The sequence below is a fragment of the Mycteria americana genome, chromosome 21, assembly GCF_035582795.1.
Source record: "Mycteria americana isolate JAX WOST 10 ecotype Jacksonville Zoo and Gardens chromosome 21, USCA_MyAme_1.0, whole genome shotgun sequence".
Classification (NCBI taxonomy): domain Eukaryota; kingdom Metazoa; phylum Chordata; class Aves; order Ciconiiformes; family Ciconiidae; genus Mycteria; species Mycteria americana.
The window spans coordinates 1,555,997-1,583,430 of NC_134385.1; the positions used below are offsets into that span (position 1 = coordinate 1,555,997).

The 27,434-nt window shown below is 57.0% G+C and overlaps 1 protein-coding gene across 3 annotated transcripts; it reads right to left on the reverse strand.

Annotated features, from left to right (window-relative positions):
* Positions 1-153: 153 nt before the first annotated feature.
* On the reverse strand, positions 154-27,434 carry AGO1 (argonaute RISC component 1). 3 transcript variants are annotated; one of them, XR_012778576.1, is made up of 20 exons: positions 27,272-27,434; positions 18,092-18,275; positions 17,209-17,329; positions 16,892-17,077; positions 16,438-16,570; positions 16,029-16,163; positions 15,642-15,729; positions 13,707-13,854; positions 13,250-13,369; positions 12,274-12,396; positions 11,664-11,797; positions 10,201-10,385; positions 9,874-10,033; positions 9,492-9,582; positions 7,122-7,316; positions 6,861-6,995; positions 5,869-5,970; positions 4,824-5,023; positions 3,894-4,376; positions 154-220 (listed from the first exon to the last, which is right to left on the reverse strand). XR_012778576.1 is itself a non-coding variant. In XM_075522593.1 (19 exons), the coding sequence occupies exons 1-19, from the start codon at positions 27,294-27,296 to the stop codon at positions 4,268-4,270; spliced, it is 2,574 nt and encodes an 857-aa protein (XP_075378708.1). In that variant the 5' UTR covers positions 27,297-27,434; the 3' UTR covers positions 154-4,267. The 3 variants fall into 3 exon arrangements, 2 of the variants coding, with proteins under 2 accessions (XP_075378708.1, XP_075378709.1); XM_075522593.1 differs by having other exon boundaries at positions 154-4,376; XM_075522594.1 differs by lacking the exon at positions 27,272-27,434 and having other exon boundaries at positions 154-4,376; positions 18,087-18,250.

Genomic DNA, 27,434 nt, shown 5'->3' on the forward strand with positions numbered 1-27,434 from the left:
ATCTGGAAAGCGAGGGGTTATTGGATCTTCCACAGGATCTGATGCCATTCAGCTACAGTCAGCACTTCACTGGCTGTCCCCAAGCCCTTCTCGAGTGAACGGCCAGGACTGCGCATGTACCTTCCCCACGCAATCTGACTCAGGAGTGGCACCCCAACATATTCACATTGCTTTTATTTAGGTCTTCTGCCAACAGTTACAGGGTAACAGACACTTGGGACTGCAAAGTCAAAGTTGCAAGCAAAAATCAGGACCAAGGCAAAAAAAAAAAAAAAAAAATCCACAAAGGCAATCAAATCAAATCAAATATAAATACAATGTTCTGGAGCTCTTTAATCATACCGTTTTCTTTAATAAAGAGGTGGTTATGATCTTACAGTATTTTCTTTTGGCCTAATCCAAGGATTTTGTTACTCCTTACCAGTCTTAATTCCACGCATACAAAAAAAAATTGATATTCAACCTTTAAAATATAAGCCATATTTTCTTAATAAAATAAGTTTTGTGCTGCTGCTTGTTTAGTAAGCACTGTACATCAACTGTTCACGTCTATTTAACAAATGGACCATACAGAGTTCAAGCTAAAGCAAAAAAAAAACCCACAAGAAAAATAACAACCCAAACAGAGTGTCTTGTAAACACCCTATGTACAGTTCAACACTTGCTCATATAAAGGAGGTACGAAAGGGGCTAGAAATTGAACACAAAAGCACTGGAGTCCCGTAAATTTTCTTTCACAACTATTGAAGTGCAAATCACTCAGGCAAGATATGAATTTCACTTGTTTATTGCTGTCCTGCTGTCTGGCTTCCCCTTCCTGAAAGGATCACATTCTTTTGTTTCACACTAATTTTCCAAGAAGAAAACCTTCCGCGAGGCAACGTTGAATGCTTGGGCTCTTTGACACTAAGACATCAGGTCGTACGCTTGCGAATACCAGAACACCCCGACCGCCCCTGGAAGCTCTGGGGAGAGGGCTGCTCTGCCCTCTCGCCCCCGTTATGCTCAGGTATGAGAGAAGAGAAACAAACAGCATTCAACAACTGACAGGTAAATGAAAGTTACTCCTCTTCCCACAAAACTGCATGCACCTGGCGATGTTTCCAGTTGCAGAAGGAACACGTGCGCATGGAGAAGGCAGAGACTCGGGAGCCATTCGGGATGTCCGTGTGGGGTTTGTGGCTAACTACAAGTCCCGATATGTATCTGGGTTAACACCTATCCGCTATGGGTAGCAAAATGCACAGCACCTCAACATGCAGTTACTCGTTTGCATCTTGGACAAGAAAAGGGTAGAAATGCTGAATGCTGGAGCCGCGTAGAAGGTACAGTGCATAGTCCATTATACAAAACATGCGGGTAACTCAAACCCCTTCTAAATTTCTTCAAAATGGAAATAGGGTTTAGAGGGCACAGCAGCTACTGAGTTTGGCTTTTTTATTTATTCAAAACCATGAAAACCCAACGCAGAGGGTGAAATAAGGGCAGAACACGATCTGCAAGTCAACAGCTGAGAGTTTCAGAAGCTGTGAAGCTTTTGTGTAGTTAAAATTGCTGTTAAAAGTAGGTGCTACATCAGCAAGTCTTCATTCATAGTTTTTATGAACAGCCACCTTACAAATGAGTGCAAATCTTAAAGGTCCATTTTACATTTCAAGTCTCAAGGTTAAAAAAAATTGTTACAGAGCAACAAGCTGTTTCTGTAAATGCCCACACTATCTCTTTTCAAATGGTTAAAAATGGCACGTGCTATGCCACAGCTACTAAAAGACATTTCAGAATTCTAGACCCAACTAAAACACTAAAATAAAAACTAGAAACCAAAATACCTTTGCCCCTCGCTGCAGAACAGCAGCCAGGCGCTTTCCGTTGTAATGCTGGTGAACAAACTGATTTGCAGAGAGAACCTTGACCTTAACCCGATTTTATTCTTAACGAGGGGCTTTCTAACACAAGGTGAGCGGGTACAGCCCCTCTGAGATCATTTTGCTTTCAATGAACACAAGCCAGAGTTCTGAGGATGAGATGGAGAGGTGCTGAATTTGTGTCACTATGCAGGCACTTGTGTATAGGAATGTAGGCTTCTCATGTTGACACTTAGTGTTGATGCATTCCCTACTCTCTAAAAGCCTTCCTAAGAGTTCACTACCCTACTGACCATGAATAGTTCCTGGTCTCCTCCCCGTCACCTTGCAGATATACAGCAGTGGAGGTTGACACAAGGTGCAAAGGAGAATATGAACCAAATACTGTAGTCTTGAGGAAAAATAGGACTGTGCTAAACGTAGGATCTTCACAAAACATGACATCAGTGGGCTCAGCACTTAGTTTGCATAGCATATTGATGTCTTCGTTTTTCACAAACACGTTGCCCAAAAAGAAAATGGGTAGAGTGAATTCCTGGTGTTAGGACAGATCAACGGGCCAACACGACCAATGTGGTTTTCATGAAGGCAAGGCAAGTTTAAACGTCAGAAAGTACAAAACAAAAAGGTGTGCTTCTGTCCACGCGTACGGACAAGGGGCAGTGCTTGTGGTGGGTCTGCCTTGGAAACGCGTTCACGTTTGGCAGTGAAATGACAACAGAGCTCTTCCATTTAAGAGCTTGGTAGGAGTGTGCGTGCCATTTTTTCTCTTGAAGGAAGCGCTGTGCACACTTTCATATAAATAAAAAATCCCAGATAATCTGCCCACATGATACTGGTAATGAGTTGCTACTACTGCCCCGCTGTGCATAACGGTCATTCTGTGCAGCAAAATGAGTCTGAAAAGCAGTCACTACGTTACTGTTGGGAAAAAGGCTTTTTTCCTGTTACAAACACAAATCAGTAGGAGTTTCCCCCATGACAACAACAAGGATTTCATCATTCTGACTAAGGAACAAAATCTGGTGTGCTTTCAGAATAAAAAACCCTGTGCATGAGATCAGTGATACCATGACACAAAGAGCAGCAAAACCTAGCAGCAGAGAGGGTGACAGTTTGGAGGTGCTGGAGTTGGGGTACGCGGTACTTCAGGAAGCAGCCGACCCGGGCAGACGTGTGCCGAACGCACACGGGAGACGGGCGCTGAGGAGTACCCGGCGCTGCACGGACTGCAGTTGGTAACACTCATCGGACAGGAAACGTTAGAAAACTCTGGCGTGAGCGCACAGCCTCAGGAAGTGCGGTGATGTAAACTCTGAGAATGTTAATGACTTGTGTATTTTGGCAACAGACTCGGTATCATATAAAAATAATGTTTAGTAAAAAAATCCCGGTGTCCATCATAAAAATTCAGGAAAAAAAAAAGAAAAAAAATCGATAGTGATTTCTGTCCTCATGGGATGAAGATGCCCCCATTTGTCAGAAACAGTTTTAAATAACAAGTAGTACACTGGAAACAAAAATGGGTCAGCAGCCATCAAACGTGTCCTATATGAAAGTGCACATCTTTCAATGGAGTTTAACCACCATGAGGTCGTGATCTAACACAAACTGCAACTTAGGACCATAGAAATTAACTCCTTCCGATGGAAATATGGACCACCATCAAGACAAGATTACTATTTTCCTTACAAGATTAAAAACATTGAAATTTTGCAGCATCGTAGTAAGGCACTCACCCATGGAAAAGTCTGTGACTGTTGCTTCAAATGGCAGCAGCTAACTAGCTTTTAACACAAGGAAGACAGTTTTCAGTTCTGAGCTAAGTGCTAGGGTGCCTTACATTATATGGGGGGAATTATTCGGGGGTGGGGAACTGTTAGTGTTAGAATTCTCCTATAAACTAGTTGTTTTTCCCCTTAACCCATTAAAGCATCTCATATTCTAAAATATTAGTTTTATAAATCTAGTCTTCTGTTTTAAGGCTCTAAAAATCCCCTCCCCCCAACCCCCACAAAAAATACCTACCAGCGCCTGGTGGGCAACGGAGGACCAAATCCGCCATTTCACAGTCAGGAGTCTATAGTATTGCATCTTAAAAATGAAAACCTGCTTCCGCCTCCTGGGAGTTTTATCCCTTCCTTGAATGCCTTCACGTGTTTGGTCAGGTCAAAATTTTGCAAAGCCAGAAAAATTAAAAAAATAATCATCGGTCTCTTCCAATCCTACAAAGGTGTTGGATCTTTCTGTCCCGTGGTGCTGGTCTCCTGCCTCGAATCGACGCTGCCTGCCCTGCAGTGATTTCTCATTGGAAAAAAAACAAGGTGTCCCAATGCTTCCTTTTTTGTATGGCTCCTACAAATCTGAAAGCTTTCTTGAGTGAGGTAACAAAAGTTAGGCTTTCAAGCAAAGTACATGGTACGTAAAGTGTCCTGATGAACCTGCACAGCCTTTGCCAAGGCCTGGGGGTCTCTGCCGTTGCTCTGTCCAGATATATGGCTGCCCTCGCCACTGAAAATCAAGGAAATCACTGCATAATTATTTCATATTTCCCTCCCAGGAACACTGAGAAACCCCCTTGGAGATCAGAGTCCATGAGCGCTGGCAGCACAGGACAGCATCTCACCGCAGCGTACGGGGATGCTGTGCGTGCCAGTGACCGTGCCTGGCACCGCGGAGATTCTGGCACCTCGAGGTGGCTGGTAACAATCAGACACCCCAGGGATGCTCCTCCAGGCCCCGGGATGAGCTCAGGATGGGATTTAACCCTCCTTTACCCCCAGCTCCTCCTAGGCTGGAACCTAAGAGGATGCAGCTACGTGTGGATCTCCCCCCCAAAACGGGTCTGCTGCAGCACTGCTCTGACAGTGGCACTTTCAAACCCCAAGGCAGGGTGCTCATGCCCCCTGCCCATCCCTGGGGTCTGCCCTCCCATGGCCGCGGGCAGAGCCCCCTCACCTGTCGTGCTCCTTGTCCACGAGATGGTACCGCGCTCTGAACGCCACCAGTCGAGCGTAGTACGCTGGGGCCGGGATGGAGACCGAGCGGGTGCAGCGCACGTAGGTATGGCACAGCTGGTACGTGAGGATCTGCAGCTCATCCGCGGTGAACCGGTTGTCATCCCAGAGTACGTAGTAATGGGATGGCCGGCTCGTACCCTGGGAAGGAGAGGGAGAAGTGTGAGAGGTGCTGCCTGCACCCGGACACAGGCAGCTGCCTCGCATCCTCATCACCCCCGCCCTGATCAAAACGACTCGGCAGACAGCCTGGGCAGGAGAGATGCCCGTGCTTCCCTAATTTGAGAACCACACACGTGCACAAGCACCACAAGGCAGGAAAGCCCTTAGCACTGAGGTGCAAACCATTAACGCAGCTGCCCTGTGCCCAGGCACTGCCGGTGCTTCTGCGCTGCCGCCCCCAGCTACCGATGCTGCACAGCCCGTATCGCACCAGCTCCCCGCCAAACCGGGCCAGCTCCCCGCTGTCCTTGCAGGGGGAGAGGAAGCCAAAAAACCTCCCTTGCAGAAGCAGCTGTAGATTAAATGAGTGCAATTTTGTCAGTACAGTTTCTGACTAATCTTGGCTGCCTGAAGAAAGGCAGCTGCAAATCAAGCCGCCTGCTCCAGGGACAGCTGGCCCCAGCTCTCCCGCCCACGGCCAGACAACAGGTCCCTGCTGACAACCAGGCACCCCAGCGAGCCTGGCATGCTCAGACGCCAGCTGACAAGCTGCTGAATTGGCCCCTCTGAAGGAGGAAAAGTCTCATAGGACAGATCCTTGGCTCCAGGAGAGAAATCGAGTACGTGCCGCATAACGCAGCAGCAGTGCCGTCCCAGCACCTGCTCGCCAAACCACCACAACGGCGGCTTGGACCGAACTGCCCACGTCCCCGGTGCCGGAGGGAGGCTGTGACAGGGCTGGGTCGGATGTACGAGAGTGCAACCTGCAACAACAGCCGAAGAAAACCAGCAGCATCACAACAGCCAGCTCCGCAGCGCAGTACCTGAATGCCTGCATGACTGCACAGGTAGAAGTCGAACTCAAAGGGGTGGGTGATATTTGTATCCACTGTTGTTCCTGCTGGGATGTTCCCGCTCTTCCCAATCTACAGGGAATAGAAAGAGACCCAAGCACTGCAGAGTTTGGTTACTTCCAGCTGCTCAGAGCACCGTCTGTAACACACCTGCCCTGCGCAGGGTCTCCAGCTCAGCGTCTTAGTTTGAGAGCACCGTGCAGAGCTGCTCCCCAAGCGCCCATTAAGGGGGGACAGAAGCAGCTCATCCTGCTCTGCTCTCTGCCTGAACAGGCTTGCTGGCATTTTCTGCTAGCATCAACACCAGGTGTGACATGGAGATAGAGCAAACGGCATCAGAAGGAAAGCAGGCAGGGTGAGGGCTGGGCACTGGCCCATCCTACTGCAGAAATGAGGATTAAGTGTGCAAAACTCCAGGGATCTCTGTGGAGAGTGTAAGCTAGAGTCTCTGCCACAAGATACTGGGACTTTTGCACCCTGATCAAAAACTGTCCTCAGTTCCCAAGATTAAATCTTCATGCTCAGGTAGAGCCAGAGCCTGGTTAGATTAGATCTAACCTCTAAATTTATATCAAATCTAGGAAAAGCTACAGCAATCAATGTTACTGCACAGCACACATGAACAAGCTGCGAGCAAGCAAGGGGTTATTCATCCTGTCACGTCAGCGGCTACAGCTATCACCAAAACAACAGATGTTTTCAAGCTGACAGAGGCTATTTCAAGAGAGTCACCAGGATCATCAGCACCCAGTAACTCATAACAACAGCAAACAGCTGTCTGGGTTTCTAGAAGCAGCCTAATCCGCATGGATGCGGGAGTCAACCAAGCAGCACGTTTCATTCAAGAAAGAGCTCTCTGCCTGCCAGCGGTGAGCTTTCCCCTTGGCAAAGTCAGGGCTGGCTTTTCCCAAAGGCCAGGGATGAATCAGCCACCTCCGGCCCCAGTACCCCGTGGTGCTCACCCTCTCATTCTTGTCTGCACAGAAGAGACGGGTGTGATGCCTTTTCTGGACGACGATGTAGGTGATGCCAGGCTGGTAATCCTTTTCCAGTTTGATGCAGGCGTCTCGGATCGCTAGGAGCTCGTAGTGAAGGATCTGGAGAGACAAGTCCACGCAGAGTGAGGGGACACGCCGGCACCCAGCCATCCCCGTGCACCCTTAGGGAACCCCACGGGAGCTGGTGCAGCCCCGCTGGCTGACGGGCATCCGAGGGGTCCTCACCTGTGGGAGCTGCCCCTCGGGAACGCCGTCGCGGTAGAAGATGATCCTGGTGGGTTTGAAGCGGGTGGATTTGTAGAACTGGATGAGGAGCTCCCTCACCATGTAGGACAAGTCCTCGATGATTTCCTGGCGAGGACGCTGCACACGCACCGTGGCACAGTACCGGCTGGGGTGGGCATCCATGCTGCCCACAACCTGCAGGGACAGAGACAGGCCAGGCCCACGCGTTACAACGAAGGACGGAGGGGACGCGGGACAGTCCCAGCCTCCGCCTGCTTCCAGCACCCACAGCTGGCAGCGGGCAGAGCACCTGAGCTCACAGATCAAGAGATGGGACAGCAAATACTGTGCAGGCAACTAGTGCCCAAAAAGGACATCCCTAGTCGTGGCCACGTCCTGGTTTCACATTCTGCCATGCCCTTTGTGGTGTTTATGGGAATTTCCAGGGAGACAACTCTGCTGGTGTCCCTGAGCGACATGGCTGTGGGGGCTGTTGCTGCTCTGCCCCAGCTTCACCCCCTCCTGCCCAAAAGCGGAGGGGCGAGGGGGGAGTGGGGCTGCCCTTTACACCTGCCTAAGCCCTTCTCCCTCTGTCCCTCACTCCAGAGGTTCCTGGCTTCCATGAAGGACTGTGTGACCCCAAACTCTGCTCTGCTGTTTCACCAGGGCAATGACACCCCCAGGGTACAACCTCCCCCCCCCCAATGCTCTGTATCACAGCAGGTGAGGTCTATATCACAGCAACACCAGGGAGCTCTGCTATCGGCCGGTCCTCACCCCTCTGACTGCGGCACAACTGCCCTGCCCGCCCCGGGCTGCCCAGAGACCCTCTGCCCAAAAGGCGGCTGAATCAGGTCAACGTTTGCACAGACCACGTGCCGGCATCACATCCCTGCGCCTGCCCTCGCTCAGCCGCAGGCAGCGGAGCTGCCCCAGACAGCCACGATCTGCCCCGCCGGCGCTGCCGCCTCCTGAGGCCACAGCGGGGTTGAATCACTGCACGGCAGCCGTCGAGCAGGGAGTTCCCATCGCAGCCGAGTGCTCTGGAGGGGAGACCTCAAAGACGTCAGGGCAAAGATGCCGAGAGCAGCCGGGCTCAGCCGTGACGCAGGGCTGGGGGTGCAGTGTGAGTCACGGGCGTCAAAGCAGGTGCTGGCCCATGCTGGGAGACAGACGCCCGGCTGCTTCGCTGCACCACACGGTCCACGTCCCCCCGAGCAGAGGGAAGGCACCGCAGACCCCACAGCCTCAGCAGCGTCGAGCAGCTGCCCCTGCCCTCAGTGTCGGTTTCACTTTTGCTTCGCAAAGGGAGCTCTAGGGTCTGGGCTGCGCCAGCGGAGCCGATGTGCTCAACAGAAATGTTTCCTTTGGCCTCAGCCATGGACCCCCTTCTATTGTCTAATTAACGAAGGACCAAGGACAAGATCAAGGCCATCTGAAGGCTCGACCTTTCTCCTCCCCTGCAGCTTCAAAAAAGCTTTTATAAAAATTAAAAAAAAAAACCCAAAACACCAAAACCCACAGTGGTCCTGTACAAAAAAACATAGAAAATGTTTTTGGAGTGGAAGCGCCGCCGCCAGGAAACAGACTATTCTGTCCCACCCACACCTACAGCAAACAGCCAAAAGCACTTCCCAACCCCTTCTAATTAAGAAAAAACACTCCTCCAAAGATGCATCTGCATGCCAAGGAAAACCTGAGCTATGAGTCCTGGAAAGTTAAGAACTTAATAGGAAAATGCTGACATGCTTAATTAAAACAGATGCTACGAGAACCTGACGCTCTCCTTCAGTGCAACGAGCACAAGGCAACGTCTCAGAGCCCCACGAAGGGCGCGAGCTGCCACCCAGCCTCGCCAGCGTGCGAGCGGCACCTCACTCAATGGATGCTCATTATTCATTTGGGGTGAAGGGAAAGCCTCCTCCCCAAAAGGCTCTGAAGCAGCCCCATCACCCCAGTTCTCCCCAGCTCCCCCGCCTGGGGAAGGTCCCTCCTAGGGCTGCACCGCAGGGCCGGGATGCCCGGGGATGACTGCGGCGAGCACAGCGGCCGCGCCGAGCTCCCCGCGCACCCTGTCCGACAGCACTCATGGGTTCCAGCACATCACGAGCCCCATCTGCTGGCAGCGGCCAGCTCTCCCCGTGGCTCCCCAAAACTTCAGCTCCTCTGCGGAGAGGCAGGAGGGGATTGGGGACCCACCACCCCGGGAGTGGGACTGAAACACCCGATAAGGCATGCGGCCACCCTGAGAAGTGTCACCATGGGGACAGTAGTGACACAGCCCCTTTATGGACACACGAGTCCTGTTCCAGCTCCTGCATCCCTGCAGGGCTCTCGGGCACCAAGCCTGGCCCTGGAAAGGGAACTTACAGCCGTTATGGAGGGTTTCTTCCCATCTCCTGCCGGCGGGTGAGTGACATCGGCCCCGAGGAAGATCACCGGTTGCTGAAAGACAGCAGAGCTGGTGGGAGAGAAGAGAAAGCAGCAGTCAGCCTTTCGGGGCCATCCCAGGGCGATGCACAGCCCAATGAAGGCGAGCAGATCACACAGAGGACATCTCCTGACCTCCAGGCTCTGGCCTGGGCACATCAACAGCTCATTACAAGGCAAGACAGGTTGCAAACCCCCATTTCAAACAGTTACTCTATGCAGCTGCCCACAGGCCCCCTCTTCCCCAGGTAAAGCCAGGTAGGCAGCACCACGAGGAACTTGGGAAACCCCCAAAAATGCGAGAGGCAGCAGCCGTACGAACCGTTGGTGAGGCACAAGGATGTTGTTGATCCCGCCAAGCTTGACGTTGATCTTGAGGCAGAGGTTGGAAAGGGTCTGTGGGGAGGTTTTCACCACGTTCTTGACCTGGACACACTGCGTGGCCATTCCCAGGAGGGTGTCCCCAACGCGCTTCACCTCGGCTGCGGGCAGAGGAAGCAAGTGAACAGACAGGCAATCAGCAATGCACCACTTCCAGCGGCATCCTCGGAAATGGGGAGAGAAATCACCGCCGGAGGAGCAGAGCCAGCCCTGCTGAGCAAGAGCAAAACCCCTCTCCTCTCCCCGCTCACCCCTGCCCCAGACGCACCATACACTGGAGTTTTCCCTGGCAGGATGACAATGATGAGCTGAAGCCCCGAATAGGTGTTCTTGAGGTGTCGAAACATGGGCTCCACACTGTCTGCACCCTGGGCGTATTTACAGAAACAGGGCTGGCCTTGGATCGGCATCCCCGCATCTTTGGAGATCTTGCGCAGCTGGTCCGTAAAGTTCCTGTGCCCGGGAGGAGAAGCATTCAGCCCTGAGCCCTTCTGCACGGCAGCTCCGCCGCGCGTCCCGGCCACCAAGCGAGAAGGGACCCGCGGCTGGAGCGCTGCAGCACAGGACAGAGATGGGGACATCACATCACCACGTCTGTGGTTTTACAGCATCCAGCAAGTGCACGGCATGGGAAACACAAGACCAACACGCGTTAGAGCTGAACCATCCCCTCTTGGTACCCTCTTACCCAGGTACTGACTCTTCCTGAAGAGTGATGGAGCTGTGAGCCATTCTCTGTTGGAAAGCTGGAGAAGAGGGGGGGAGACCTGCTTGATTTCCAGGTGATTTGCAAAGCTGATGCAAGCCTTCACTTACCAAACCAGACAAAGCGCCTCGGCCACACCGTGGATTTTTGGATTGCCAAAGATAAATTTGATGCAGGGAGAGCCAGAGAGAGCGCAGGGCTCCCAGCTCTGCCGCAAAGGGGTCACAAGAGGAGTGCGGTGTCACTCCCACCTCCACCCAGTTACTGCAGACGTAGAGACTTTGAGCTGCTCCAAACCATCCCAAACATTAACCGTGCCAAACACCCAGAAGAGGCACACAAAATGCTCGCCTCGATGCATCCATCCTCGGTCAGGAGAAACCTGAGTCCCCAGCAGAATCCAAAACCAAGGTGACCATTTCCCTAAATCAAATCAACTGTCCCTGCTCTGTGTCACTTTTCTACCCAAGCAGAGAATCTCTAAGCTACCAAAGCTTTTCAGAAAGCCTAAGACTTCTCTGTAATAAAAACCCATGGCAAGTTAGGATGCTTCCTACACGAATTGTATTATTTCAGAAAGGGTATTGCGGAAACTTTTAATTAAACATCCTCACAAGCCCATCTCTCTGAGGAGATTCAGCCGAGAAGAGTTCAATACAGCTTTAGGGCTGACAGCACCAGATCACAACACTGCAGCTACCTGATGCAAAGAGCAGATGGAGGAGAGCCTGACTTTCAGCTCACGTGTGCTGGAGTGCCGATGTGCTCACTCCAACCTGGCAGGTTTTGCGATGGCTCAGGGACTGTTTGCAGCCAGGATAAACAGTCAGGCACTCTGGATAAACTAACAGAAACAAGACTGAACACCCAGTCTGAACCCGGCTCAAATTTGTACCATGAGCAATTCAGATCCGGTGTTAACGATGACGGATGTGCAGACCCAGGCTGGGAGCAGCAGGGTGGCCGCACCACGAGCCACGGCTCCCCCACGTCATCCCACCCGCGCGGGCTGCCCCTTTCCTTACTTCAGCACCTCCTCTCGACACTGCTTCTGCGGGGCAAAGCAAGCAATCGCCCAGACTTTTATCTCAATGCCGTTGTAGAACTGCTTCCCTCGCATGTCCCACACGCCTTGGTTGGGAGTTGCAATGGCCCGGTTCTGCAAGGCAAACAGACAGTCAGAGCGCTGCCGCGTCCTGCCCGGCCCCACGCCGGCAGCCCCTGGGGAGCGCCCGCACGTGCCGTGGTTGTGCTCCCCATCACAAAGCCATACACCCTCGCCGGAGCCAGCTCCCTGCACTGCCAAGGTCTGCCGCGGCGCGTGGCGATGGGCAATTCAGAATCTCGGCTCCTCAAAGGTGATGGAAAATTCACCCAAGCTGCCTTACCCTGAGCTTCCCTCTCCCCTTCAGCTCACTCTTTTGTCTCTGAATGACCCCTGGCTACACTTTCAGAACAATTATATTGAAAAAAATGCCCAAAAACCCAAACCCAAGGTGCTCTGATAAAAAAATTCCAGCTCTAACCTACAAACCTGAAGGTAGCACAAGTTTTGCTCAGAAACAGCTTTTTCTGGTGTGAAAGCATCGCTCTGCACAACACAGCCCAACAGGCGGGCAGTGCAGCCCTGCTTACCCTGCCTCCGTACTGCAGGATGGGCGCCGGCAGGACCCTCCCCGTCACCTCCGTCATGTCATCTTTCACCTTGATCCCAAACTCCTGAATGTACGGATCCAGGTTGTAGCTGGCGTTCTTCATCTGCAGAGGGAAGGAAGAGCCATGGGAGGGAGCGAGACCAACTGCTGCATCCCACACAGCTTCAGCTGGCCAGGAAAGACGGGCACCTAAGGTCATGTTCTCTACAGAGCTGAAGTCCCCTCCGTAAGGGGGGGGCAAGCGGTTTAACACAAAGGGCCAAACCCTGTCCTCCAAACTGACCCACGGGGGACCTGGTTTTTGAATGCACTGACCAATGCAAGCAAGAGCAGAGCCTGCTCCTGAGATCTAAGCTCCAGCAGGAAGATTCAGACTGGCAAGAGACTGTTATCAAGAGTCCCAGAAGGAATATCAAATGTCCCCAGCTTCGAAAGCCCAGAGACATCGGTTTGGGTAACAACAGCATCATTAACCAGCTCCTGCCCGGCCGCTGGCGGAGCCGCATTTGCCGTTCCCCTGGCTTGCCCCAGGCTGACCTGCAGACAGAGTACCCGTCCCGCAGCCCTACAACGCACAGTCCCCACGTACACCCAGAGCCGGGGTCATTTCTCTAATTTATTTTCCTATTTTTAGTTCCAGCTCCCTTTGGGTCAGGTTCCATCAGTGCAAGGACCTGAATTTACCGCACACGAGTTTCCAGTCACTCTGAGCTGGGCTCCTCTATGCAAGTGTCCATTACACACATGCAGGCATCTCTGACCGGGGATTCAGTGAGAAGAGGGGGATAAAACCAAGCCATTAACCCCACCAGCATCTTCTGAGCGGGTCGCAGCTCTCCAGCGCAGAGCAGCTGAGGAGCAGGACCACAACAAGGTTCATCACGGACACGACACCGTAGCCTGCCATCAGAGCCCCGGCCCCGACACCGTCCCTCGCAGGGAGTCGTGCCACGTACCAGGCGACTAATTTCCTCCTGCCTGTCTGGGGCAGACCTGGCTGTTGCTTTTATCATGGTTGACGTTTGATTGTCTGTGAGCTTCTTGATGCACCGCTGGCCTGCCACGATGTTGCACACCTGCACGGCAGAGGAGAGACAGCAGCCACGCGTTAGGGACAGGCAAGACACAGGAGACCACGGCTGAGCTGCCCTGCGGGTACGGCACTCGGGCCCCGCAGCCAGCCCCAAACCAGAGGTGCCGAGCCTGCAGCTGCAGGAAAATGGCATTTTTACAGCATGGTCTCCTCCCTCACTTACTAGAAGTGGCTCTTGCCAGGTCAACATTGAGGCAACTAGTGCCCACGACACATTAGCTGCAGAATATTGGCATGCATCTGCCAGCAAAGGCCACTTGGCTTTGCTTTGCACGGTGCCCAAAAGCCGGGGCGCCCAACAGTGCAGAGCCGGCACTCACCTCCAAGGGCAGGTACGTGTGCTTCTGCTCCTGGCCAACCTGGAGACAGGGCAGGTGGGGGTATTTCAGCTGCAGGTTGTATTTCTGCTTAAAGTACTGAGCCACTGTGCACTCCACTGTCTGACCGCTCTCCAGCTGCAGGGGAAACCTGGCAGAGGCAGGACACGAAGGATGCACCTACTCAAAACAGACACTTCCAGACCTCACCACTACTTACTCTGGCTGGGGAGAGAGGGAACTGGCAGGCTCCCACTCCGAGCTACCATAAAAGAAAATAAAAAGCACAACAGTGGTATTTTCAGAAATCGAGTCAGGAATACTCTGATCCCCGTGTGGGACTGAGGTCCCTAAATAAAGCTCTCCCTCACTAATCCAGCTAATCAGGGCAAATGTTTACTGCAGGACATGCCACGCATGCCACTGTCAGGTACAGAAATACAGCACACTGGCACTCAGGAGGACTTCTGTGCTTGGTGCCCTCCCTGGGAGCCGAGCTGAGCTCCAGGCAAAGGTTAACCGGCCTCTCCCGGTACGGGGCAGAGGCTCTGGGGTGGGCAGAGCATGGGGGGCAGGAGGGGTGCATCTCCCTTGAAAACCACGGTGGGGGTAAATCAAATTTCCCGGTGGCAGGGCTGAGGGGTTCCGCACCGTCCATAGCCGGAGCGCATGATACCCCAGCCTCACCCAGCACCAGCTGTTCCCGGCTCCATAAAGAGCTCTGTGAAAATGAAGCATTGAGCCGATATTCTTTATGGAGCCAAAATTAGACAGGCGAGCCAGCCCAAATGCCCTGGCGAGGCGTCGCATTCCTCCCACACTCGCCAAGGCCGAGGGCTGGGACCCAAGGATGCTGGAGCAGAGGGGCAGCGGGGTGTACACGGTGACAGGCGCGTGAGCCCCAGCGAGGCGCACCCGGAGACGGGGCTGTGCGAGGAGGAAGCACGGCTGTGGTGAGGGAGGTGCCCCCCTCAGCAGGGGCTCTGAAGCCTGAGCGGGCACGGCTGGTTTGGTATAGGGCAAGAACGGGGAGGAGAGATTTTCTGCCAGCGCTTGGGTTTGTACAGCATGAGCCAAAACTTCTTGTTGTGTTTTTTCTCCCGCCCCCCCCCCCCCTTTTTTTTTTTTTTTTTTTACTGTTGGCAAAATTTCTGGAAAAATTGCAGAAACCTGGGGGGCGGACAGCCAGAAAAACATCCCCCCCTCCCCTCCAGCTCCACTCAGCGAGCACCCAGCAGAGAGCACAAGTACAGCCCCTCCTGCCCCAGCACTGTCCCCACCGCTGCCTGCACGGGGAGGTCTGGAGGGTCCGCCTGCCCTTCCCTCCAGCCTCTGCCTCGAACCCTGTTTTGCTTCCAAGCCTTCCCAGGGGCAATTCCCAGGGCAAACCCCAGTGATGAGCCCCGGAAACACCCGTGGGCTGTGGCACCCGGCAGCTTGGTGCTGAGGGCGCTCTGCGGTGCTGCCGTCCCCATCCATGAGGGGCTGCGGGGAGCAGGGCAGCCCCCTGGCACGGAGGGGTGCCCAGGCCCAGCCTGCTCCCAGGCACATGCAAATAATTTCAAGGCAGGGAATCGCTTTATCCCCTGACAAGACTTCTGCTTTGGCAGTGTCTATTTTAAGAAAGAAGAAAACCAAACTCGGAGGTAAAAACTAGGACAATTCCTGGCACGTTAGCTCCCGCCCGCTGCAGCGCGCCGCCTGCCAGACAAAGCATCCTCTGCACTCCCACCCTCCCCTGCATCCCGCTCGCCTTCACCGCGCATGACACGGAGCTGTGGGAGCTGCTGCGCCCAAAACCGCTGCAGAGCACCGAACACATCTCCTTTTGCCATCGCCGGCCAGAGTTTCCCGTCCAGCTCTCCCTAATGACACCAGCAGCTGCTAAAACGGAGAACAGCTCAGATTTTTCCAAGGGCATCTTCCCACCCGCCTTACGTCTGGTGGCTGGCCGGCCGCCTGGTAACGTTACACACGCGGTATTTCCTCTTCATCTGCCCGCAGTGGGTAACCTCGACTTTCAGACCTGATGCAAGACAGGGAGACACAGCAGTCACCGGTAAAGGCGGGAGCGATTCTCCTTCGCCCAATTTTCCCAGGACACCGCCAACACCCGCCTTAAATAATTAGCCATTTGCAGAGCAGGTATGCTTGCAGATGCCCTGTGAAGTGCCTGAGGGAGGCAACGGTGCCCCAGGAGACATTTTAAATGTGCATCCCCCCCGTACCCCCACCTCGCTGCAGGGGCTGGGCAGCAGACGAGCCAAGGTGTCCGGGGTAGCACCCGGCTGGGGACAGGTCCCCAGCGCTCCCCGGGGGCTCTACCTTTGATTTCCTTGGTGAAACGCACTCTCTGCGAGTCCGTCAGGGGCTTCGGCTGCTCGTCGATGTTCCGTATGTCCAGCACCTCGCACATGAACTCGATTACGGGCTGGGCTTTGTAGAAGGCGGTGGCCGACACTGTGGGACAGATACCACGATGTGTCTCTGCTCTCTCCCAGCAGACGGACCTGGCCCAAGGGCTGGTCGGATCCAAACATGCCCAGCCCCACTGCTGCAGTTCCCCACTGCAGACCCCCACCCCACTGCAACCAGCGCTGGGTGGCCAGACCCCGTGCACAAAGCCCCCAGCCCGAAGCACAGTGCTGGGACCTCGCCGTGAGCGAGTGGGACCGTGCTGCGCTGGGCATGCTGGAGAGCAAAGTGGTTTTGCCAGCATAAAAAAATACATCACCATCAATGTTGAGCATCATCTTCCACATGGCAGGCCTGACCGACTGGTGGAAACCGAACCAGACCTCCCTGCCGCCTCCCAGGGGGTGGTAATAGCCTTCGGGAGGGGAGAAGAAGGAGCGGCCGACGGGAGTGTACCTACAAACCAGGGCAAACTGTGTCAAACAGCACACGCCAGCCCCACTGGCAGCGCCCATGAAGCACCCTCAGCCCCTCCGAGCCGTCGCTCGCCCCGCCGGCTGCATCACCCCGTTTATTTCTATTGCAGTAGCATCCAGAGCGATAGCACCGAGCAGCGCGGCAGGCACGGCCGCCTCCTCCCAAAGACCATCAAGGCCAGCCCCAGCCACAACAGCCTGCCAAGGGCAGCCAGTCCCCTCCCCGGCACGCTCGGTGCTCGCGGCACGGTCCCTGCCGCCGCCGGCACCCACCCGCCAGGCCGCCCCTTGGCGCAGGTACCTCATGGAAGCCAGGTGCCTCATGGCAACATCCAGCGCCTGGACGGACTCCAAGGGGACGGGGATCTGCCCGCTGACCAGGGCCTCGTGCAGCATGCGCCAGCTCACGATGGCCATCCATTTGATGGAGACCTTAAATATCCTGTCCTTGCCTTCCCCTGGGATCGTCACCTCAAAGTCAACCTGGGTGCAGAAGGGAGGGAAGCGATCGTGGCATCCCCGTAGGCGCAAAGGGAGGAGGTCGTTTTTAGCTGGTCCTTCCCAGGCAGGAGGCAGCTCGCACTGCCTGCACGGGGCTCGCCGCCCCCTCTTACCCGCTCATTTCCAATGGGCAAGGCCGTGACAGTGTAGATGTTCTTCTTCCCATCATAGACTGGCTTTCGGTCACCGAAGATCTGCGGTTTGAAGTGCTGTACCATGTACTCCACGACTTCCCTACGCAGGTGAGCGGGGCAAGAAAGAGGGGCAGGGGGAGAGAAGGGCAAGGTTCATTTTGCCGGTTTCTTTACAGCCTGACACCTTCTGCGACCTGCCTGGTCCCCAGCCTCCCTACCCGGGGCACTTCTGAGCCGCAGGGCACCAGAAAGCAGGGCCGAGTCCCTCCCGGGCAGGAGGGTCCCCGGACAAACAGCCACTTGCCCCGCAGCTCGGTACATCAGCTTCGGCAGAACGAGTTTACACGGTTTACCCACCGAAGCTGGCTGCAAACCCACCGCACGTGCCGGGAGGGCGAGAGGGAGCGACTCGCTGCCTGCAGCCGCCGGGAGCATCTGCAGCATCTGCTCAACGGCCATCGGGGTGCAGAGCTACCCAGGCTGCCGGGGCAGGAGGGGACGGGCAGTGAGTAGGATGCCAAAAAGAAAAACACAGAAAAGAAAAGTACGCGATGGCCCAAGGTCTGGGGCTTGCTATTTTTAAATACAGGATTGTTGCCAAAATAGCACAGCTGCTTTGAAGAAGCAAGGGACTGTGCTGAGGTTCAGGACCTCCGAGGCTGTCAGGGGCAGGAACCAGTGCTGCTGCACAAACACGGCTGGTGGGTCCAGCCACCCGTGGGCGCTGGGCAGCACTGTGACCCCTGTCACAATGTCACCCTGATGGCTTCCGCCGGTGAAGCTGGAGACAGGCACTTACGGAGCCTCCACAAGGAAACTGGAAGCGGGGAACGAGTGCCAAAACCTCTAATACTTGCCTTACCTGTTGACTCTGCGTGGACATTTGTCGGGCTTGATATCCACTTCATAATGATACACATCAATCTTGGGAATGTCCACTTCAAAGTAGTTGGCCAAGAGCTTGATGGGCTTCCCAACGGTTCCTATCCCGGGCCGACGCGGCGCTTGAAATACCTGCTGCAATGGTGGCAGGTATGCGCCTGCAGCTGCGGGGAGAGAAAACGGGTCAGGAGGGCTGGGAGAAACCCATGCCCAGACAGACAGACAGACAACACAGAGCCACAGCACTCCCCATCACCACATCCCAAACCGGGAGGTCTCCCACTACTCACGCTCCTGGCAGGAGATGGCAGTGGCAGAATTCAGAGCAGCACAGCTGGAAGCAGCTTCCCCGGGCACCATCCAGCAAGCGCCGGCGCCAGCCGAGCCGTCAAAGGCCAGTGCCGAGCCCTCCGCCCTGCTGTGCCGCCACCAGCTGTGCAGATGTCAAACCACCCACCAGCAGATAAATAATCTCTGCTTCGCCTTAGGGAAAGGAACTCATCTGGGGCCATGCGTGGCAGCAGCACAGACCGTGGAACTCCCAATTGCCCGTCCTGACCACGGGCACACCCGCGTCCTGGCGTACACCACGATACCAGTAACTCAGTTCCCTGACCAGATGCAGGGACAGAAGGCCACGCTCACTTTTTCTGACACCGAAGGACAGGTTGTACCGAATGTTCACATTAAAAGAACTTTGAAAGCACCCGGTACGCCGCCTCCAAGCTGCTCTTCAACTTCTGTTTTGCGCAAGAAATGTCACAATATGCAAACCACCAGAACAGCGGCAAGAAACTCTCCAGCCCTGGCTTTAAAAAGCAAGTAGAGCCTCGTATCTGCGCCGAGAGCTTGTCACGGGGCTGCAGCAGCAGCAGCAACCTTCGCCTGAAGGGTCTGGGAGACCCTGGCACATTGAATTAGTGAAGATATACTTAGACCAAGGCCAGTGCTCCCAGGGCTGTGGCGTGTTTTTATTGCCCATCCCTTCCCCAGCTCCTGCGGGAGGAATCCCTCTCTGTGGCACCTCTCCAGGCATCCCCAGCGTCCCATCCCGCAGGACGGCGTTTGCCAACCAACAAGCGCAGAGAGGGCCAAGCATCGCCTGCCCCGCCGCACAGCAGCGACGGCGACATCAAAGCCGACCCACGCTGGGCTCCGGCGCACAGAGCGCTTTGTTGTAAGGGCAGCTCCAAAAATAGCCCAGGTCTGACAGCTCCCCAGCGCCGAGCGGGAGGCGGCACTGGACTTGCTGGGTTGTGGGGTGAGGAGAAACGGGACACTGTTTCAAACCCCAAAGAAGAAAGCACCCATCTAATGCTGCCAAGGGGCTTTGCCACGAACAGAGCGGTCTCGCCCAGTTCCATCTGCCGGTTGTGGCTGGTCGATGCACTCTACCGCTGCCTCCAGGCATTTTCCTCCAAATACATCACTCGGGGAACGCTCGGGGTCGGTTCCAGCAGGGAAGGGGTTTGCAGGCACCCTCTGCCCCGTGCCGGGGCTGAGGTGGTCCTGCCGTGGGGAGCTCAGCCAGGACGCCCCAGCAGCGCAGGCAGCCTTTGTCCCGCAGCCAGGCCAGCCCCTGCCCCGCTGATTTACAAGCCAGCGCCGGCACAATGGGGAGGCTCTGCCCGGCGGGAGGAGGCGAGGGACCGCGTCTGCTCCGGGGAGAGAAATACGGCCCCGCCGGGACACCCAGGAGGCGAAGCGAGGGGCTGAGGAGCCGGCAGCGGCCTCACCGCCTCCCTCCCCGCTGGCTTGCGTGGCGCAGCCGGGGCTGCTGGCGCAGGTGACGGCATCTGCCGCCTCCGATGGGAGAGCAGCACCGGCTCCACCGGCGCAGAGCCGCAGGTCTGCCACCTCCCCGGGGGGATGCAGTTCCCCGGAGACTCTGCCGGCAGGGACCTGCAGACACACGCGTTTTCCCCTCCATCCTCCAGCAAATTCCGACTCGCTGCCGGAGGGAGGATGCCACAAGAAACAGGAAACAGGTTATTGCATCTGCACTACACGATTATTTAACTGCTAGATTTTGGAGGATAACAGCTCACTTTGGTTTTATACCGGTTATTAATGATCGCGTTTCGAACTCCGGGTCGCAGGATAACTCAAGTCCCAGTACCTGAACTTTCCTTTTATCCTTAACCCCTACGCAATGTAATTCTCAACTGCTGTTCAGCAAAAAAAAGTCATATCAATGAGGAAGGCTAACTCCAGGGAAGTTGCTGATAAAAACCAGAGAAAATTAAAAACAGTTTGATGACGACCTCCTATGAATTATGGGAGGTAGTGAAAAAATTCAATCCCAAATCCCCACTTCAGGCAGCCTGGGCCCCAAAACCGTACAGAAGTACGTACCAGTTTTTCCACAAAGCCCATTACACAGACTTACTAGTGAAGTTCTGGAGATGGAGGGATGGGTACCACAGCACTGAACTGCGTTTCTAAACCGGCAGCACCCTTGGACTCAAAGGTATCTTAAAATATTGCCAAAGAAGCATTCAACACCCCTGCTCTCCAAGGCAAGATCTGCCCTTTCTGCGCCATTCCCACTTTGCCCGTCCCTACCTATCCCAGTTTGCATCTTCTATCTGTTTCTCAGACCCCGCGAGGTCTCGCCCAGCTGGGCCGGGTGCGGGGCGCGCAGCGCGTGGATGTTCGGAGCGCTCCATCTGGGTGGCCAACTGTCCAAGTCAGCCCCCAAACAGCGTCCCGGCTCCAATTTCGGCTCCTGAACACATGGTGCTCTCAGCACCCCTTGCTCCCATTCACTTTCTTTTTAAATCTGAATTTCAATTCCAGGCTAAAAATATCAGAAGCAGAAAAACAGAAGACAGCAAACTTCAGATTTGCCGTTCAGTTTCGCGCCTGATCTCTGCAAGACTTTTCCTGCCGACGGAAGGCCGCAGCACCGCAGGACACCAAGGGGACAGGACAACCCTTGCGAGCGTCCAGGGACCAAACTGCGGCGTTAACTTCTGCAAAGCCAACCTCTGCTCTTGCTTCTGCCCTGCGGCAGGAGCCTGGGAGCTCCAAAATCTGCCGGGAGCCCCAAGCCTGGGGCTAACCCAGCCCTAGTGCTTCCTCAGGCGAGGCAGCATGGGACTAAGCAGTCCGATGAGCAAGACGGGGATCTCTGAGGCCGACGCGGGGCTCGGACCCCCGCAGGCACTCGCAGCTGCTCTGGGGCAGGGCGGCCACCAGCACCCCCGAGACAAACGGCTGCGCCGTGCTCCGGGGGCAGCTCCTTTTAAGAAACTGATTTTCAGATGAGCTACTCGTGGTGTAATTCATGTCTCCACATGACGAACATTTCTTGGCAATCACCAGCTCCCTGGCTGCAAGCTGATGCATTTTTAAATCATGGTTTGCAATCAAAGAGGTATTTGCCAGCGCTGCTGGAGCCTCCGGTCCCTGCTTTGCCTTTCGAGCAAGAAACCGCTCAGCCCACTTGTAAGACCTGCCGGAGGACGGCAGCTCTCCGCTGCCTTCCCTGCAACCACATCAAGGCCAGCACCCGCAGTTTCTCCTCTTCTGGACCTTCTCCCCCCCCAGATGATCCCAGCAGCCATGCGTGAGCAGGACAGCATCTCCGCGTGCCCACGGCGTCCCCGCAGACGCAGGGGACGCAGGGCAGCAGCCGCAGCTCGGCAGCCGCCCGGCAGCACTTCGGCGCCGGAGAGGAGCTGAAGCAGGTTTGGGGTAGGCAGGAGCTGTGCTGCAGAGGGGCAACCGAACGGTCCCGCACCCATCCCACAACCCTGGCGCTGCACCGGCCGGCCCAAAAATAACGCTTTGCTGTACAAACCCTCTCGCCGGAGGATCACCAGATGCTTTATGAACGCGAACCTTTGCAATTAAGATCGTGAATCACAGATGAAGGATTCAGCCTCCAGCAACGCAAAAGTTGGCTCAGGACTTGATACGAGCCACGAGATATTGCAAATGCAAGATAACGTAACCAGGCAGCCCGGCTGGAGGGAGCAGCACCGTGACGGCAGGGAGGTGCTCTGCAAAGACCAGGGCAGGACATAAGCGCTGAGGATGGGAAAATTCACCCCTGGGCCGACTCAGAGGGTTTTATTTTGGCGACTGCAGACACATGGTCCTCGAACGCAACGAGCCAGAGCAGCCGCCCTGGCAGCCCGGCCCCAGGCTGCAGGGGTCGTGCCACCCACCCGGAGCTCGCCCAGCAAAGAGGGGAGCGATAATGACTTTTCCTTTCTAAATTACTTTGAGATCCAAAGATTTTTAAAAAGCCATTATCACTCAGTGCCTGTGCGCAGCCTGGCACAGCGGTGCCTACCTGGGACATGGCTATTTATAAGAGCGGTGACATCCAGCACCTCCGGCGTGCGAGACGGGCTCTCGCCTGGCCTTGGCTGCTTCGGCCCAGGTGGGAGAGACCCCGAAGCCCTTTGGTGAACACGCAGCCTGGGCTCACCCCTTCCCGCACCACTCAGGGTCCCCCCCCGCTTCGCCTCGGTGCAAATCCTCCCGAAAGCTGCCCTCCACCTGGCTTGGAGGACGCTGTGCCAGGGAACCCCGGGCAGCACGACGTGGCATCCCAGGGCAGCTCGTGCCCGCAGCCCCCGGCTGCAGCTCGGAGCAGCAGAAAAGGGGCCAGCGGCGAAACGTGCCGGTCCCCCTTCGGTAGGAGCCTCGTTAAAAAGCTCCCCAAACCGCCCCAAGACAGGGGGGCTTCTGCATACCTCGACTCTCCATGGTGAAGCTGCCCAGGCTCCCACTTTGTCATGTAAATGTGGGCGCCCGGGGCCGGGGGCTGGAGGGCGAGTGTTGTTCCTGCAGCACAATGCGGCCAGTGAGCGGGATGAAATCCGCCTGCCATTATAAATTCAGCGGCCCGGGAGGAATCACAGACTTTCGCACACAAAAGCCGTGCCCCGGGGACGCGCCGGCGGTGGGAGCATCGCCGTCACCGGGAGCATCGCCGTCACTGCCGCCGCTTCACCGGGCGCGCGCGAAGCACCGGCGGGCAGAGACGGGCGGCAAGGGCAGCGCCACCAAGGTGAAAGTCCGTTTGGGGTAATTAGCGCTGGAATATGCTTTGTTTCTGTTATTTATTGTAACAGCTGGGGAACACGACCCACTGCCCAACAGCTGCCTGCACCCGGGCAAAGCCGCCGGTGGGACGGCATGAAATTACCATGTCATTTAAATCCTCTCCAGCGCCGCATTCAGCCGAGGGGCCACGGGAATGGGGCCGAGACAAAAGGGAGTTTTATTGCGGCGGCGGCGGGTCCGTGACAGCCCCCTCCCCACACACCCGGCCCCGCCAAAACACAGCCGGGAATCGGAGAGGGGCAAGCGGGGCCGCGGCACACCAAACACGGCCGGGCACGCAGCATCGTCCATCCTCGCCCTGAGCCATCTCCCACCCTAAACCCGCCCCAGAAACCCCCCAGGGAAGTGAAACCCACCCATCGGGAGGCAAAGCAAGCGGCAGCACCAGCAGGAAAGGCGACTGCTGGCGGGGCGAGCAATTGGCTTTCCCAGTCTCCAGGCTCAACGTCTTCAAAACCGCTGGCTCTAAGCGGCGACCGACGCTGTCCCACAAAGCCCAGACTTCAAAAAGCACCATCTTATCTCTGCCAGCCCAGACATCGCACCCGCCGCCTGCTCCTTCCTGAGTCGCCGTGACCACAACCAGGTTCACGCAATTGCAGGCGCTTTTCGGTTTGACGCTAAACTGAGTTTAAGTAGATCATGCCCACACGGGGCAGAGGGCTCCGGCTGCAGCCGTCGATGCGCAGCATTAAACCCCTCCCGTGCACCAGAGCTCGTCTTCCGAGGGAAAGTCTGAGCTGCCCAAGCACTGCTCCTGCACCGCGTTGTGGTGGCTGCGTCCAAGAAATGTGCCAAAACAGGCTCTAATCTGTTTTACTATGGTATTTACTTCTGAAAGCAGTTTAGTTCTTTGTATCCTCGATACCGAGCACCAAGCGCTGCAAAGGGCATTGCTGTGCTGTGTCAAACCTGAGCTTTCCACTTGGAAATCACAGGCGACGAACTCGAAGGTGTTAAGTTAAAATCTGCCTCGCCGAGGCCGGTGCCCCCGCACCCCGGCGTGCGCAGTCCCGCAGCCTGGGCTGGGCCAGAGAGCGAACCTGCAGACACTACGATGGAGCACAACAGACAGCAGCAAGAGCATCACCACCTCCATCGCACCCGTTCACAGGGATTGCAAACCAGCTGCTTTGGCTCCAGGGAGAGCGGCGCGGCGATGTCAGTGGCACGGACACGGCTTGAGCCGCGGTGGCATGAGCCGACCCACGAGGGTCTTGCTGAGCCAGCCCTGGCTGCCCGGCGGCTCCGCGTCCCTCTTTTTGGTCCCCCTGACGGGGCGTGAGGAGCACCCGCACCGCGAGTGCCACCACCTGAGCGCACGGGGTGGCTCGTCCGGACTGCGTGGCCCCGCACTGCGAGCCCGGGGTCCCCACTCAGGGCACCTGGACGGGGCAAAGGCCGACCCCCCTCCTGCCTGCCCCGCAGGGTCTCCTGCCGCTCCCGCAGACCTTCCAGGCAGCAGCCAGGGATGTGCAGAGCTGGGAGCAGCAGACAAAGGCAGCCCCCAGCGCCGGAGGGGACAGGACAAAGGCGACGCCGGCTCCTCTCCGCATCCCACCGCGGCCCCGCGCTGGGTGCGCCGCCCCACGGGCACCCCACAGAGCCGCTGGCCGGGGGCTGCCGGTGAGGAGGTTAAAACCCGCGTGCAGCTCCGCCACAGATCACCCCGCCGAAAGAGCAGCGCTTTTCTGCCTGATTTGGCTTCCTTTTAACGTCTGCCATCTTAATAACTTGTCTCTTGTTTTGTTCTTCCCTGGGTTTAGAGAGAGGCTGCAGAAAGTGGTTAGAGATAAATCATACGTCCCGTGTCTCCAGGCTAGGTGCTTCTCCCAGCTTTGTTTCTTGATATAATCCCGTCCCTGAAACAGGCACGTGTGATTTCATGTTTCCTGAAGATAAAGAGATCCAACAGATGGAACAGCTTTGGGGTTTTTTGCACAGGAAGACAACAGTTAAGATTAACAGCATTTAGGAAGTTTGTGAGGGATAAAGAAAACTAAAAGTTGGGGGGAAACCGACTTCAGTTTTTAACACTAGTGCGCGCGTGCCTCCCCGAGCAGCGCCTGCAGGTCAGAAGATGTTCCAGGATCCCCTGCCGCCTTTCCAGGCATCTTCACGTTGGGCACATCCAGGCACGCGCCGGGTTTCTGCTTTATTACCCTGACAGGTCGCAGCCCGGCATCGTCAGGGCTCGTACGCGAGGCTCAGCCGTGCCTGGCGTCTGTCGGCAGGCAAAGGGATGCTAAGGCAGGGCGGGATCCGCGGCGGCTCCTGCGACACGGGGTGAATGTCTCCCCTGCACGCAGGGTGACCCAGGCTGGAGCAGACGTCCCCCAGCCAGATTTGGGGAGAAAAGGGGAAACTCCCAAGAGCACAGCATCAGAGCCCTGCTCCCAGCGCAGCCCCCACATCCCCGGGGACCCCCGTGCCGTCAGCGGGACCCAAACCCAAACCCGTCTCCCCCTGAGCGTGGCCCCATCCCATCCGAGAGATTCTTTTAAAGCACCGTAACAGAATTAGTTAAGGCTGGCGGTAGGAGGGTGCAGGCGTGCCGGCAGCATTATCTGTGTCGCCCCGAGGCCGCAGCACCGCTATCGCCCCAAGGCGCCGGCAAAGCCCGTGACGCCCCTGCGCAGCCGCCAAATCACGGCTTCCAGAGGCCAATAAATCAGCCCCAAACACAAAGCGCCAGCAGCCAGAAGGTAACACAGACGTGAAGAGATCTCCGTGCCACACTTAAAATTAAATACCGTCAGGAAGGACCAAAGTTTGATCGTAAACGTGCAGCAGTTTTGTGTCAAAATCTCGCCACGCCACCGCATTACAGCGGGCAGCAAACTTGCCGGCACGAGACCCGCAAAAGGCCAGCGGTGCCCATCGCTCCCTCCCCTCATCCTGCCTTATTTGAGGCACCAAAATTGTGCAAATTAGAGCGGCACAAGTTCGTGATGCTCACGCTGGGCACGGGACCGAGTGTCTGCCGATGCGACGGCCGGGCGGGCGAGTTTTGGGGAACGGCTCTCCAAAACCCCGTGGAGCAGCCCGGGGCGAAGGGGCCGGGACCAAAAGCACCGTCAGCTGCTCTCGTCTCCAGCCGGGTGTGCGGAGGTAGGGGTGGGGGGACACGGGGGTGACTCTGGAGCTCAGTCCCCGCGGCCCCTCGCCAGCGGCCGGCCGTGCACAGCCCCGGCTCCGCGCATGCCCCGCCGTGGGGCGAGGAGCCGCTTCGTGCTGTCACGGCGCGCAGCATCGCCGGCTTCGCGCCAGCTCCCAGCCTGCGCCCCGCTCCCCGAAACACCGCACCGGGGGGACGGGGAGCCGGGGGGCTGCTGCTGCTGCTGCTCCGTGCAAAACAGGCCCTTCTGCGCAGGGCTCGCACCGCGCTTTGGGGGGCCCCCACGCTCCCAGCCCTGCTGCCAGACAGGTCCCCCCGACCCCGCACCCCGATCCTGCGCTGCTCTGCCCCGCACGGGCCCCTCCGCCGCCCCGTCCCCTCGCACCGCTGCTGCTCCCAGGGCACCCGGGCACAGGCCCGAGGCCCCTCGCTGAGCTCCCCCCGAAGCGGGGCGGCCCTGCAGCCCCCCCCCAGCCCCAGCCCCCCCGGGCGGGCCGCAGGCCCAGACAGGAGCGGCCCCTGCTCCCCCCCCCCCCCCCCACGGCCCGCCCCTCACCCACCGCTGCTCAGCCCCCCCCGCACACCCCGATACCCCACGGCAGGGCCCCCCCGCGTTCCACGGCACGGCCCGCCGTCGCACATCCCTCTCGCCCCCCCCACTGCGGGCTCCCCCACCGCCCCCCGGGGCCCCGCCGCACCTCCCTCCCTTGCACGGCCCCCGCCCTGCGCCCCCCGTGCCCCCAGCTCCGTAACCCCGCCGCGACAGACCCCCACAGCGGGGCTCCCCGGCCCCCATCGCGCAGCCCCCGCCGCGCCCTCATCACCCGCTGCAGCCTCCCCCGTGGCACGGAGCTCGCTCCCCGCCGCACGCTCCCCCGCCGCACGCTCCTCGCCCCCGTTGCACGCTCCTCGCCCCCCCCCCGGGGCGCAGCGCCCCGGCCCCCCGCAGGCCGCCGGTACCTGCTCCCGAGGGTCCCGCTTCCATCCCATCCACGCGGGCGCCGCTCCGAGCCGGGGGCCGCGGGCAGGGGCCGGGGCCGGGCAGGGCCGGGCAGGGCCGGGCAGGGCCGGGGCCGGTGCTTCACCGCCGCCCGCCGCAGCCGCCTCTCGCCGCGCCCCAGCG

Bases quoted from the DNA above. Each gene is read 5' to 3' on its own strand.
- AGO1 (XM_075522593.1), bottom strand. From the start codon at position 27,296: ATGGAAGCGGGACCCTCGGGAGCAG. The intron at 15,730-16,028 runs GTAGAGCCCCCG...GTCTTGCATCAG, and splicing joins TTTCACCAAGGAAATCAAAG to GTCTGAAAGTCGAGGTTACC. The intron at 11,798-12,273 runs GTAAGCAGGGCT...TTTGCCTTGCAG, and splicing joins TCCTGCAGTACGGAGGCAGG to AACCGGGCCATTGCAACTCC.